This window comes from Brassica oleracea, chromosome C8, assembly GCF_000695525.1.
Source record: "Brassica oleracea var. oleracea cultivar TO1000 chromosome C8, BOL, whole genome shotgun sequence".
Classification (NCBI taxonomy): domain Eukaryota; kingdom Viridiplantae; phylum Streptophyta; class Magnoliopsida; order Brassicales; family Brassicaceae; genus Brassica; species Brassica oleracea.
The window spans coordinates 36,132,837-36,147,056 of record NC_027755.1 but is presented as its reverse complement, the minus strand read 5'-3'; the positions used below and the strand labels follow the sequence as shown (position 1 = coordinate 36,147,056).

General features: G+C 36.0%; 2 protein-coding genes across 2 annotated transcripts; one reads left to right on the top strand and one right to left on the bottom strand.

Annotated features, from left to right (window-relative positions):
* Nucleotides 1-5,218: 5,218 nt before the first annotated feature.
* On the top strand, nt 5,219-8,514 carry LOC106312178. Its single transcript, XM_013749590.1, has 14 exons — nt 5,219-5,568; nt 5,703-5,758; nt 5,826-6,000; nt 6,075-6,176; nt 6,270-6,341; nt 6,435-6,551; nt 6,718-6,795; nt 6,900-6,962; nt 7,057-7,153; nt 7,225-7,303; nt 7,386-7,600; nt 7,686-7,831; nt 7,920-8,042; nt 8,137-8,514. The coding sequence occupies exons 1-14, from the start codon at nt 5,482-5,484 to the stop codon at nt 8,287-8,289; spliced, it is 1,563 nt and encodes a 520-aa protein (XP_013605044.1). The 5' UTR covers nt 5,219-5,481; the 3' UTR covers nt 8,290-8,514.
* A 162-nt stretch (nt 8,515-8,676) lies between these two features.
* LOC106312177 (probable RNA-dependent RNA polymerase 5) lies at nt 8,677-14,190 on the bottom strand. Its single transcript, XM_013749588.1, has 17 exons — nt 13,568-14,190; nt 13,346-13,475; nt 13,101-13,175; nt 12,562-12,742; nt 12,237-12,435; nt 12,063-12,150; nt 11,824-11,967; nt 11,713-11,736; nt 11,558-11,629; nt 11,372-11,478; nt 11,145-11,293; nt 10,845-11,067; nt 10,539-10,764; nt 10,321-10,469; nt 9,551-9,870; nt 9,291-9,451; nt 8,677-9,218 (listed from the first exon to the last, which is right to left on the bottom strand). The coding sequence occupies exons 1-17, from the start codon at nt 14,080-14,082 to the stop codon at nt 8,982-8,984; spliced, it is 3,000 nt and encodes a 999-aa protein (XP_013605042.1). The 5' UTR covers nt 14,083-14,190; the 3' UTR covers nt 8,677-8,981.
* Between the last annotated feature and the right edge of the window lie 30 nt (nt 14,191-14,220).

Here is a 14,220-nt window from a genome sequence, read left to right as displayed (position 1 = left end):
GTTCTCCTAGCATTTTCTTCCTTTTCTTTTGGTTTTGTCCATTTTCCAAACCAGTTGACGGTAAGAACATCTGTCATTTAAATAAAACAAAACAAAAATTGTTGTTAAATGAGTGGTGTTTATAATATTGACGATGATGGTGATTATAGTGCTATTATATAAATAGAACATAACATGGTAAATGATATAGTTATTAATGAAAACATAAAATAGTTTAAATATATTATATTATTTATGTCCAAAATTAACAATAGCATAAACATAACTTTTATGATAGACAATTTAGCAATATAGTACATAATCACTAATTCCTAAAAGACAATATAAACCCTAAACCCAAATATCAACTTATGCAAATAGAATAGTAACAAACAAATAGTATAGTACATATTGTTCAAATTTTGAAATGTTTACATTTGCGTGGAAGGAGGTAATGTTTACCTCAATGTCAATCCAAAACTTTCATAAACTAAAACCAAAACACAAAACCCTAAAAAAAAATATAAACCACAACCCAAATACCAAAATATGTAAAGAGTACATAAATATATGAAGCATTATTAAAATAGAATAGAAACAAACGAAATAACATAGTATATATTATTCAAAATTTGAAATGTCTATGATTGGAGAAAGATATAATGTTTACCCCAACTTCAATCCAAATCTTCCATAACTAAACTCAAAACATTAATCACTAAAACTTAAAAGGAAATATAAACCATAACCCAAATATCAAAATATGCACATAGTACATAATATGAAGCATTATCAAAATAGAATAGTAACAAACGAAATAACATAATATATATTGTTCAAATTTTGAAGTGTCTATGATTGCAGAAAAAGATAATGCGTACCCCAACTTCAATCCAAATCTTCCATAATTAAACCCAAAACACTAATCACTAAACCCTAAAAAAATATAAACCTTAACCTAAATATCAAAATATGCACATAGTTGATAATATGAAATATTATTAAAATAGAATAGTAACAAAGTAAATAGCATAGTACAAATTGTTTAAATAGCATAATACAACCATGAATTTACAGTACTAGTAGAGATTATGGATTTAGAGGTTGTTGTGGCGATTGTGGTGATGGCGGCTCAGTGATGAATCTGAGTATGAATGAAGTGATATTGATTATGAAAAAGAAAATTGACTATAGAAAAAAGTGGTGCTTATGGAGAAGATAAATACAGAACACAATGTGAAGTTGGTGATGAATATATTGTAACGGTGGCGGAAGGAGAGATAGCGGAGATGGAAGAAGAGTAATGGTAACTGATAATTGAAGAATAAGAAGAAAAAGATATTTTGATTTAACATTAACCGGATGATAAAGGTAATATAGTATATATTTTAGAAATAATGGAGGTACTTTTTTTTTTTTGTTAGATACTTAATTATCATTTGTTTTGTGTCTATACAGCATAATTTCTCTATTTTGTATGTGAATAGAGGATAAAATAGTAAATTTAAAATAATTTTTTAATATATATATAAAATTCTCGGATGATATTCTTTATAAAATAGATAAAAAAAATTATCAGTTTGTTACTAGGTTGCGGGTGGAGGCAGCCAGCTCACAGAATAATAGTATTAGGTTAATCACCCAGCTCCCCATTGTCATTTTTGTTGGTAGCTTTAGTTAAGGATGATCGAAGCAACTTTCAGATTTGGCTGTATGCAGGACCCCAAACATGTCTGCTATGCACAGCGATACTTCTCCGGATTGTAAGTTAATCACATATTAGAGGTCAGAATCTCAGATATGTAATAAGGATTTCACAGTAAACATATATTAATGAAGTCTCAACGTAAAGTTTCTTTTAATTAATGAACTCTCAGGTCCCTACGACTTCTCTGAAGATAAGAAAAGTTGTGATCGGTCTCTGTAACATCATCGCCACCCGAGGAGCTCGTCTTTCTGCTGCTGGGATCTACGGAATCCTCAAGAAAATAGGAAGAGACATGCCCAAAGACGGAGAAACACAGGAGAAATCTGTGATTGCCATGGACGGTGGACTGTTCGAGCACTACACTCAGTTCAGCGAGTGTATGGAGAGCTCATTGAACGAGTTGCTTGGAGAAGAAGCATCAGAGAGCATCAGAGAGCGTGGAGGTGATTCATTCGAATGACGGGTCTGGCGTTGGAGCCGCGATACTCGCCGCCTCGCACTCTCAGTACTTGGAGGACTCTGAAACAAATTAAATTAACACTTTTCATGGCTCCTAGCTTGATGGGAAAAAGGTAAATGGCCTTTTGTGTTTATCTTATTAAAGACTCTTAGTTCGCCTTTAGGGTTTAATCAAAATAAAAGAGATAAAGGGTCAATCCTTTGAGGAATTATAATTTTTGTTCAGGAACAAATAATAATAATAAACTCTGGATGTCTTTTTTCAGGGTTAACCATTGTTGTAGAACTATATATTTCGAGAGTTGTATATATAAGTGATCATATTCTTTTTTTTTTTCAGATTACAAATGAAGATCTTACTGTTGTTGTTGTGGATGCACTTTTTAGCTTTAAGTTTTCCAGATTTTAAGGAAATGCATGTTTTAGTTATCAGTGTCATTGAAAGATCAATTTTGACAATCTGGTGATTTTGAATTCAACATTCATACGTACTTTTGCAACACTCATTTGGTATCTGCTCTGTACTTGATACCACTCTCTGCTCTTATTCTATGGTTATCTTGCAAAATTTGATAGCATAAACTAAACGCAAACGAATGACGTTCCTACCACGTTTGATGTTTGCTTTTACAACGATTTTATGAGAACATGAAAATGCTTTATCCTCGAAACTTTTCAAATCGTCTTTCTATAGTTTATTCATATGCAAACGCAACGCAAAAATTGGCGTTTGAAAAGAACTGGAATCAAACTTGTTTCTCTAAAAACAAATATTGATTGAGACAAAACACCAAAGGGATGTTTCAAACATTTGTCTTAATGCGCTCACATGGACTTTCCTACTAATAATAGTTGCGTTTTAACTTCTTGCGTGTGTGCGCATGTGTAATCTTTATTGTGTTTATCATGAGTTGGGTACTACTATATCATTATAAAGCCTGGCTCGGTCCATTTCAGACTGACAATTTGAGTATATTTAGGGTTTGACTGCTAGCACAGTTTAGGCGGTTAAGAGTATGATTGATAGCACATTTTTAGGTGGTCATGAGTTGGGTACCACACTACCACTCTATCCTTAGAAGGGCCCAGCTCTGTCTATTTCAGCATGATAATTTGGGTATATGTAGGATTTGATTGACAGCACAGTTTAAGGTGGTAAGCGTTATTGCATGTTCCCAATACTAGGCAGCTTGAGCAAACCAAACCTCAGCCATTTCAGAATTTCCTTGTCGAATGGCATGTTCTCCACGGTCGGAATAGGCAGGTCAATTCTCTCTCTCCGAACCGTACTTGAGAGTTTCGTACCTCATACGGTTGGACATGTGAATACTTCAAATAGGTGGTTCAAAACTGGAATCAAGCGCCCAAGAACCGTTTGCCAAATGTTTATGTAAAGCTTTATAAAACAATAGCTGTCAGGCAAATCCTTTTGTAAAGCTTTTAGGTTTGGAATTTAAATCTCCTTTTAGAAGACCCTAGGACACTCTACTGCACATCTTAAATTTCAAACAATTATTATATTTTATCCGTCACTTATATAATGTATTGAAGTTTGTCCAAAAGAAAAAGAAACATATTGAAGTCAAATTATTGCAATACGTACACTTTACTTCTTGTACACAATGTTTTGGATTAGTCCAGTGATTTCCCCATAAGAAAAACTCCATTTGAAAGTATTAGCCTTTTAAATATATAACTAAATTTCCAGAATAGTTCAAAGAAAGAATAACAAAGATATTGATAGAAATAAAATAGTTTTGTTGGCTTATAAACAATATATCATGTGTATTTTATAATTTTATATAAACTAAAAAGAAAGAAAAAAAAACTAACATCCCAATGAGCTCATCTAACTAGAAGCGCATCTAATCTAGTTTGGTTTTTTAATAAATTTGATGCATCAAAACTAAAAGTAACAAGAGTTTACTATTGCTAGACAATAATCTTGCAATTGAGAAAGCATACATTTGAGACAAAGTTCCACATAAGAGACTAGATGATTTGGATTGGATAGAAGGAACTTGGTATGAATCAAAAGATACTCCTAAATATCATGGTTCACATTAAGCCATCTAGGTTTCTCACCAAATTTTGATTTGAAAAACATAGCAGGGGAACAAAATCATATATATACATTTATATAGTCACATCAAAGAAGAATATGCATAGGATATACTTATACGAATATTAAATTCGCAAATGAGATCAATGATTTGGTCTTATGAGTAATAAATTACAAAATAAATATATACGAAATGATATTGGGTTGTCACGTATAATATAAAGTTTTTTTTAGAAAAATACACATGTATTCTAAGCTGTCACCACTGGTGATACTCTGAAAAGGAGAACATGATGATCCCTCTCCTTGAGAGATTGGGCATAACATTCTGGCATCTTTGCCGCCAAATTTACTTTATATTAAAATACCAATATTTCTAGATGAACTCTGAGAACAATCCTGCACTAGAAGGTAAAACTTCAAAGAGGTTACGAGCAAAGTATTCTGACGCGGCTATCCAAAAAATAAGTGATATCATCAATGTGGAGTTTTTCATTATGATATACGAGTGTTCCCAAAATAGGCTCTGTCCACAAAGAAAATTATACATACAAAGGCTTTATTTTCACGCGGATTCCAAACGGTTTGGCTCAGTAGATGAGAAACAAAAATTGCAATGTGCACACACTAATGATATTTTTATAAACGCGTAAAAAGAATATCTTTCCTTGTTTTTTGTTAAAAGGAATATCTTTCCTTACTTATGTTATTTTGGCAAAATAAATTTTCTTTATTAAGTTGAGGACAGGAAGAAAACATTCTTATTTAAGTAAACAGTGCTCTCAAAAAGAATGTAGATAGTGGTAAGTCTTAATTACTAAGATTATACATTTGGCAGAATATATTTCTTTATTAAGCTGAGGCCAGGAAGAAAACCTTCTTAATAAGTATTGCTAAAAATGAAAAAGAAAATGCAGAGTGATAAATCTGAATTAAAATTTTTAATTCTTATAGAAGAAAATATTAAAATTAAAATAGTAAATGTTTAATTTTGGAATAAAAAAAGGGGATGTGTCGATGATTGAGTGGTGAAACCATATTTGAAAAATTAGTTTCCTCTCTGGATTCTCGCTGCTCCGTCGATGGCCACCACCTCCCAAATTTCACGACTCTAATTTAGTTGTGAGAGAGAAAGAGACATTGAGAGAGACGAATCTCAAAATCTAGGGTTCCTCATTTCCCTCCTCCATCGTTTCCTTGCTTCTTCTTCTTCTTCTTCTTAATCATCGTCTTCGCGAGGAAGAAGGGAAGAGCAGGGGGGGGAACAATCATAATGTCAACATTGGACTCGATGGATGCGATTCTTTTCTCTCTCAGCAGAGCCTTCTGCTCCCTTTTCGCCGTCTTCCTTCAGATCCAGGTCAGCTTCTTGTTCTCATTCTTCTGATCGAAGCTTAGATAAGAAGAAATTGAAAAAGATGAAGTCTTTATTTTTTTTTAATCATCAAGATATGATTTTTTTACTGTTTCTTGAAATGCCTCCTCTCATCTCAGGGATGTGTTATATGCTTACTCCTTGCTCTTGGCTGGTTGATGGCTGCATACGTCAGGTACTTCTTCAAATTACAATCCTCCGCCTCTGTTTTCTTTATTTCTGAAACTGTTTGTTTTATCAAGGAACCGAGAGGTTAAGAGAATCAAAAACAGCGTGAAAGCTGGCAACAGCTTTGCCTTCCTCTATCAAAATATCGACGAGCTCGAGCACTCTAGGCAGGCTAAACTTCCCAGAGTCTCCGTTATCATGCCTCTCAAAGGTTTTGGAGAACACAATCTGCACAACTGGAGAAGTCAGGTTTAGTCTCCTATCATTTTTGTCTTCCTCTTCTTTGCTGGACAAGTGTCTTGATTGGTGTGTGTTTTGTGTAGATTACCTCTCTCTATGGTGGACCATTGGAGTTCCTATTTGTTGTAGAAAGTACTGAAGACCCTGCTTATCATGCTGTTTCCCGTCTCTTATCTATGTATCAGGTACACACACGTTTCAACATATTGTTTGTTATCTACAGGAAACCAGTGAAAGTTCTGTTCTTTGCTCATTATTGATGCGTAAAATGTGGGCAGGATCATGTTGAAGCTAAGGTTGTTGTTGCTGGTTTAGCAACGACTTGCAGCCAGAAAATTCATAATCAGTTGGTATGTATATGATCAGCTAATTTATCAGTTATGTATGTTGTTCATTTATTGGCTTTCTTTTTTTCTTATCTGGTTTCTGCCTTTTTGGTGAAGATTGGAGCTGAGAAAATACATAAAGATACCAAATATGTGTTATTTCTGGACGATGATGTTAGACTGCATCCTGGAACTGTTGGAGCTCTCACCGCTGAGATGGAGAAAAATCCAGAGGTGGCTACCCTAACTATATACTTCTTGAATTAATTTGCTTTTTTTGAATTTACCCCTCTTGCTGTTTTTTTTCTTATATGTATCAAAGACATAGCCAATGGTAATAGGCCTTTAGTTATTTTTCCGTCTGTTGAAATTATTTAACAGAAATGGTGATCTGTTGCAGATATTTATTCAAACTGGGTATCCTCTAGACTTGCCCTCTGGAACTCTTGGAAGTTATTGCATCTATGAGTACCACATGGTACAGTGACATCTGTCTTCCCTTCAGTTCTGTTTTGTATAGAATGTAGTTCCGTTTCTATTTCTCCCATGTTTGAGCTAATATTAGCATGTTCTCTTTTACAGCCTTGCTCAATGGGATTTGCGACTGGTGGGAGAACATTCTTTTTGTGGGGAGGGTGCATGATGGTATGTAAATTAGCATATGATAGATAAATGTTTCTTCTGTTTTTTTCTCTGTGATACATTCTAATTTTGGTGATTATCTACAACTATTTTGTAGATGCACGCTGATGATTTCAGACAAGATCGCTATGGTGTTGTCTCTGGCTTACGTGATGGTGGATACTCAGATGATATGACACTTGCCTCTCTAGCAGGTAACATTTTGCTCCTGATATGATGCCTATTGTATGTGTAGTTGTAGTTGATAGTTTCTTCTTTACTCCAGGTGCTCACAAGAGGCTCATTACATCTCCTCCTGTTGCTGTTTTCCCTCATCCTCTTGCAAGTGATCTAAGTTTTGGACGGTACATACTCTTTTGTTTGAATCCTCCAAAATGTAACGAAATTTTTGGATGTCTAAACCATTCTTCCTCCCTATTTTGTTAGGTACTGGAACTACTTGAGAAAGCAAACCTTTGTGCTAGAGTCTTACATATCCAACGTTAACTGGATAATGAACAAGGTTTTGTTTGCCGTCCACTGTTATCTATCATGGGGTTTTGTTGCACCATACGTTATGGCTGTCATCCACATCACATCAGCTTTAAGAATCTACATCAAGGGCTATCATCACCTCCAAGAAACCACCGTCGCTTCTGGTGGTGAGCATAGCATACTTTTCCCCTTATTTAGTAGGATTGTATGCTTTTCTATACTGACCTAGAAGGATGGGGTTCTTCTATGCAGGTATGTCTCTTGTCATACTGTTGGCGATCTGCACCTTCATCGAACTTCTTTCAATGTGGAATTTGACAAGACGAGAAGTGACGCTATGCAATCTTTTATCCCCCGAGGCTCCCCGTCTCTCTCTTGCACCTTACAACTGGGGACTTGTACGTTCTTTCAACCCCCCTCTATTGATAGTAATGTGTAGAAGAAGGTTTCTCGGTTTTGATTTTTGTTGGAAAATTTTGTTTGCAGATATTCATAGCAATGCTAGTGGACAACTTTCTATACCCGATCTCAGCGTTCCGTTCTCACTTTTCTCAATCCATAAACTGGTCTGGAATTAGATACCACTTGAGAAATGGAAAGGTTTTCAAGGTTAGTCAAGTGTGTGTCTTATTAAGTAGTGTTTCTGCTGATCTTGAAAATGTGTTGTTTGAGAATGTTTCTTGCGATGTGATGTGATTAACAGATTGAGAGAAGGAATGATATGGTACCAGCAAAGACTGATTTAGGAGGGAAACACTTGTATGGTAAGAAGGGAGCTCCACAGAAAGCTTCCTTCTTAAGCTCATTGGGAAGAAATTTTGCTCACTGGCGACAACCAAAGAAGTTTGATGTTTAAAAAGTTCTGTTTTGTTTAATACAGTAGAGAAGCAAAGTTATCATTGATTCTTTGATATGTTTTGTGATTCTTTTTCCAGCAGAGGAAGGGGAGGGGAAGATTTGGTCTTATGTTTGTTTTTTTCTTTTTCTTTGGGTACAAAATGTTTATTGGTGAAAAAGAAAGGTATTACTATTCCCCTCTGCGAAAATTTTAATTTATTGATTTTTTTCGGTTTGTTGCATCCTTCAAGGCTTAAAGTTTGAAGTTCAAGCTGTTTTTGCTTATAATACATTGTACATCTAAGTAAATTGATCTAGATAAAGGGGATCGAGCCAAAATGCAAAAGCATAGAACAGATAAGTTGATCTTTGTAGTATTAATAGGGCAAGATACACAAGGCTAACATGAGAAATTGCATTATTATTTCGAGTCACACACTGAACTCCACAAGGTCATGGAGCTTGAGGACGTATAGGACTCTCCACAAGTCGAAAAGAATACAAACTTAGTCTTATTTAACATTATTATTTTTATCCCACAGGCAAATACACACACGAAATTATCAGTACACCCGAGGAAAAATCTAAGATTAGAACTAAAACCAAAGGCATTACCACCATATAGCTTAGTCTACAAGTTAGGTTACTTAAATAAGATACTTGCCTAACACGCACCCTATTAGCCAATCAGAACAGAGCAGTAAACAATGTTCAACCCCAAAGCTCTTTGAGCACAGAAACTGAACAAGGGATTGACTTCTCCTCCGCTTTCTTAAGGTACAATTTGCACAAGACCGGTCCTGCAACCTTCCAGACAAACCCGCAAGAACGAACTTTGTTCTTTATGATGGCATAATCGTAGACGATGTTGTACAGTGCCAATGCTTGTAGGTAGAGCTCTTCAAGGCTTTTCTTGCTTTCTTCAAACCCTGCCGCACCATAGAACTCCTGACACATTCCACCAATGAGTTCCTTTATATATAGTAGCATTAGTAATCGATTCTTGTTGACTACACTTACATGCTTGTATTTCAGGATGACCTCACTAGCTGATTCCTTCTTATTATTCTCATCCATCGCCTGGCTCATTTCAGTTTTGTATTCCAGGTACCAGCGACTACATTTCTCCATGTAAAACTCAGGGACCAGTTCATCTTCAAAACACTGGAGTTTCTTGATTTCTGAATTTTTAACAGACAGTTTAAAACATTAAAAATAAACTTATTCGTCAAGGTTCTTGATTATTAATAGAGTAACAAGAAGATAGATAGATCCTTTACCACATGTAGGGGGTTCCTCTTCATTCTGAGATACTACAGTGTCATAGATTAATCCAAGGATAGAAGTGGACTTGAAGTTTTTCTTGTTTTTACGCTCCATGTAATGTGGAAAACTGTCGAACTTCAAGTCTAACGGGAGATCAACCTTAGCCCCGTTTTTTGGTGCATCAAGAGCATCATAGTATATATCAATAGCCTTTAGCATAGTCTTCACCATTTTGCTCTTCCTTTCAGCTGTTTCCTTAACTCTATCATCTCCTAACGTGAGGAATTGGTCCATTATCCTTAGCCAGCTATCTGCAGCTGCCCCTATAACGTTGCTGTAAACCCAAGAAAACAAGACATGTATTAACCGTAAGATATAAAACTCAACACAAAACTGAGTTTGCCAAGAAAAATGTTCAGAAAATCGTTAGGCGGTAACTAGACGCTTTATAGAGGACTAGCTAGCCGAGTTATTCGGAACCTGACATTAACGAATTATTGATTTATTTTATATATATATATTGATATTTTAGTTTTTTGCTTTGATTATAAAATTATTTTGATAAATTATCAAAATCAAATACATAAAACAAAAGAAATTAAAAAAAAAATTGTGAATTTTTACTAACATAATTATTACTCAGATTTTGACTAATTTAGATAGTTTAAAGCTGAATTAGAATTTAAACCGATCTAAATTATATAAATCAGATTTAAAAAAATCAATTTTCGGATATGACTGATATGCCGTCTTTTCGAACCATGGCCAAGAATGAACTGTGTACCTGGAATGAAATCTTGCCTTCAAAAACATTCTGAAAAGCTCTTCTTCCAACATTTCTGGTGAGAGTTCACTTGGCTTTCTACCAGTATAGATTTTACTAGGAGGAGAAGAGCTCACCCATGGTTCACTTGGTTTGTAGTGTTCTAGTAGCTAAACAAGAAACATCGACAGTTCATAAAAGTCAGGTGATTTACTTTCAAAGATGGAGCAGTTGGTTACCTTGGGATTTCTGGATATGAAATACATGTCGCCATCAAAGTCACCACCAGCAATCTCATCCCCCAAAGATCTTGGACCTTTCTGAGGGAAGAACACACCATACTTGGAGTTTCCTACATACTCTTCCAAGGCCTTAACATATGTAGCCTTCAGTACATGTATGTCTCCAAAATGTAGTCCAGGGTTCCTGTAAACTAGTACATCCCCTGAAATTTGACCTGACTCCCTACAAAAAAAAACATTGAAGCAATTAAAAGCTGCATCTAGAGAAGAAGGAAGCATGTGCACTCAAAGTGGGTAGCATACAGGATGACGCAGACTTCATTTTGCTTGAGCTTTCCGGTGGGATCTACTGTGCCCATGAGATAGTATGATTCGGTAACAAGAAGCTTTCCTGCTTTGAGATCATTCTTCTCTGTGTTTAGAAGAATAGAGAGATGATCCTTCAAGTGTGGTTCATCAAGTGGTATACCAGACATGATCATTTGCAAAGCATTATACTCGTCCATATCCCCATAATTACGAGCAGCTGCGCACAAACAGGTTAACTTTACTACATTAACTGATTCTGCACATAAACAGCTCCAAAATAGCAAACTTTTTAACCTCTAACGGCAGCACGTTTGTTGTCAAATACGGTTTTGGACTCTTCCAGCGTGTTGCGCAAGATATCCAAAAAGAATTCATCAGGGACACCTCCATAGCTCAGTAGCGCAACCAAGTTTCTTGATAGCTTCGTTCTTCTTGGTGGATTACTAGAAAAATGGAAACAACCAAATAAGAATATACAGTGAGAAGTTCACCTTATAACAAAACATCCTCGAGAGAGTAACCTTGTTGTGACAACCTCCAGGGAGTTGAAGGTGCTAAAATTAGACAAGGCTGGATCTTCAGACACCTTGACCATAGAAGGTCGAACCTGGACGGTCCAAGGAGGAAGCTGCCCAAAATAATGGAGAAAAAAGTTTTAGGGATAGCTTTTAAGCTTGAATTTCTGACATAAAAGAGAGTCTACTTACTTTCTTGTTCAAGAGAAAAGTCCCCTTAACAGCATAGCCATAATGAAACATCCGAAACTGTATCAGCAGAGGCTGTTCGGTAAAAAAAAAACTGTTACTACTTTTGTGTTAAGTGATACAGAATTGAGATAAAAACTTAAAAATGAACAACATACCGGCTCTTTGCCATAAGTAGGTGCCTGTGATTTATTTAGAAAAAAACATGGTTAGAGAACTAGTGTGAACAGAAGCCAACTAAAAACTTTCGTGAGAGTAGAACAAAAGACCTGCATATTGTCGCTTCTGACACGTTTCCCTTTAAAAATATCAGTAGGACACATCCGAGCAAGGTCCTCAGAGATGTAGCCAGTTCCATCTGAATGTATACAAGGCTTCTGGTTCTTATCAAGAACATCATTATTGTTTTGATCCTAAAAGTTGGAAGAGCGAGGGGAAAAAAGGTCAATAAAACATATAGCGAAAGCAACGAAGTTCTTGAAGGGAACATGAGTTAAAGGAAAGTTACACGGCAGTGTATATCATCAATTTGCTGAAAGGCAATCCCATTTGTGTCAACTTCAAGTTTCCTTGTCTTTGACAGGATTAAAGAAAACCTGAAGAAGCATCAACCAAAGAAAAGTGACTCTGATTACAATGAAGAACATCTCTAGAAGATTTTAAAGATGAGTTAGTAGACTACCTTGCCATATATTTGGCCAAAGTTGGCAATGTATGCACATGCATAAAATGCATACGTGCTTCATGAATTGACTTCCCAGAGAAGATATAGGGTTGTCCCATATCATTCGAAGCTGTAGAGTCCGTGCGTATGAAGTAACACTTCACTCCCTTTCCAGAAAAATCTTTCTTCTTCTCTTCTTTTCCTCCATCTTTGAAAACTATTTTAAAAATGAAAGGTGAAAAACAAGCAGTTCTTAGCACAAAGCAAAAGTATAACAAGAGTACCTTGCCATGACATGAATGATTGTTAATCAAGAGAAAAAAAAAAAAAAGAAGAAACTCACCAAAAAACTGATAACGGCGTAAACCAATCATGATACCCTTCTTGGCAATCTCTTTGTAGGTAGAGTATATGTCGTTACAATAGGTTGCCTCGCCTGGCACGTCAGCGAATTTGACGGTTAGAACATTCTCATCACCCAAAACATTGTGCAGGTGTGTTCCAGTGTTCTCCATAAGAGGACCCTATGAACACAGTACATCGATAAGAAACAGCGTGTTAAGTCACAATCAAGGACTTCATATGATAGCAACTTGCAAACAAAGTATGGCAATGGCCTCTCAAGTATATCTTGAACTCAGATACCTTGCGGGTTAAAACAAAGAAAAACATATATGAAACTAACAAGCAAATGAAACAATTTGCCTTGGTTCCCAAAGTTTTTAAAGCTTTTTTACATGTGTATAAGGCCCCAAATTATGGAATTTTTTTTTTATAAAAGTTTCTTAAAAAGATGTTTATAGTCCCCAAATTTTCAGATTCGGCCCTGCTAACAAAACAAACATAAGCAACACAAAAAGATATCTGGAGAATTGTTTGAACCTTGAATCTGTAACTACCGTCGGGAGAAACATGGCATTGGTAATAATGCGTGTTCCCGCTATCCCACTGAAGCGACTGGAAACAGTAAGCATGTAAGATGAAACAGTTAGTAAAATTCAACAACAAAGTCTGAAGAACAAAAGAATGTTAAGTTTCCAACAAACAAAAGCCTCTCTCCATATGAATGCAGACATTTAAAAAAAACACACACACACACACAACAAATAGAAGAGAAGAGATCCCACTCTACGGTCTGTTGATGGACAAGAATGCCGGCCCAAACGGTCCCAAACCGCTGCTTCATATGCAACCATAGACAAATCCTTCCATTGTCTGATCTCCTCAGCAGTTATATTAACTTGGCCCAGATTTTTCCTGTAATAAATAACACATCAAAAAGGTGACTTAATAAAAGAGAAAAAGAGATTAAACACTGATGTAAAAACTTGCATCCTAAACATACATACCCTGGAATATAACTAAGCAGCAGAAAGGCCTTCTTAAACTCAAGCTCACTCAAAGCTAAGACCTGAGGAGGAACGTGCAGAGTAGAACCTCCCTCAACTTCTAGTTTCAAAGACTTGGGAGAAGGAACTTCATAATCAAGAAGAGACATCTCTGCTCCTACAATGGCCTTCCTGCAACACTTTTTGCCTGGGGTTCTAGGAGACAGAACAGGAGACTCTCCTGAGCACTGAAGCGGAGAGCCATAAACAGAAGAAACGGTCTGGTCAAGAAGATATTTGATGAACCCATCAAGGGTTCCTTTAACATAGTCCACATTGAAAACTTTACTGAGCGTTTCCAAAGCCAGTTCATGTGGGATCGAAGAGAGTCTCCGTCTTGTCTCGGCTTTTATCGGATGGTGATTGTGTTTCCCGTAGATTCTCTTCAGAACGGTTTCGACGCTGTTCGAAAGAGCGATCTCTGAGTGCAGAGAAGCTTGATTGGAGCAGATAAGATAGGAGGAACTAGTAACCATATTTTAATTTTTAAACAAAATCAGAGTCGGTGTCTTTTGTCTCTAGGGTTAGCGAGTGAGAAGAGAGAGTGTTGGTTGTTTTGATGTTTCCATCTTCTCAAGTTTCCTTCTTCTCAAGTCCTCTGTTTGATTTGACGA

Excerpts from the sequence above, each read along its gene's own strand:
- LOC106312178 (XM_013749590.1), top strand. The coding sequence starts at position 5,482 with ATGTCAACATTGGACTCGATGGATGCGATTCTTTTCTCTCTCAGCAGA. Across the intron at positions 6,342-6,434 it reads AGAAAATTCATAATCAGTTG|ATTGGAGCTGAGAAAATACA; the intron begins GTATGTATATGA and ends TTTTTGGTGAAG. Across the intron at positions 6,963-7,056 it reads TGTGGGGAGGGTGCATGATG|ATGCACGCTGATGATTTCAG; the intron begins GTATGTAAATTA and ends ACTATTTTGTAG.
- LOC106312177 (XM_013749588.1), bottom strand. The coding sequence starts at position 14,082 with ATGGTTACTAGTTCCTCCTATCTTATCTGCTCCAATCAAGCTTCTCTG. Across the intron at positions 13,476-13,567 it reads CTGCTTAGTTATATTCCAGG|GAAAAATCTGGGCCAAGTTA; the intron begins GTATGTATGTTT and ends TATTTATTACAG. Across the intron at positions 12,436-12,561 it reads ACGCCGTTATCAGTTTTTTG|TTTTCAAAGATGGAGGAAAA; the intron begins GTGAGTTTCTTC and ends TTTTTAAAATAG.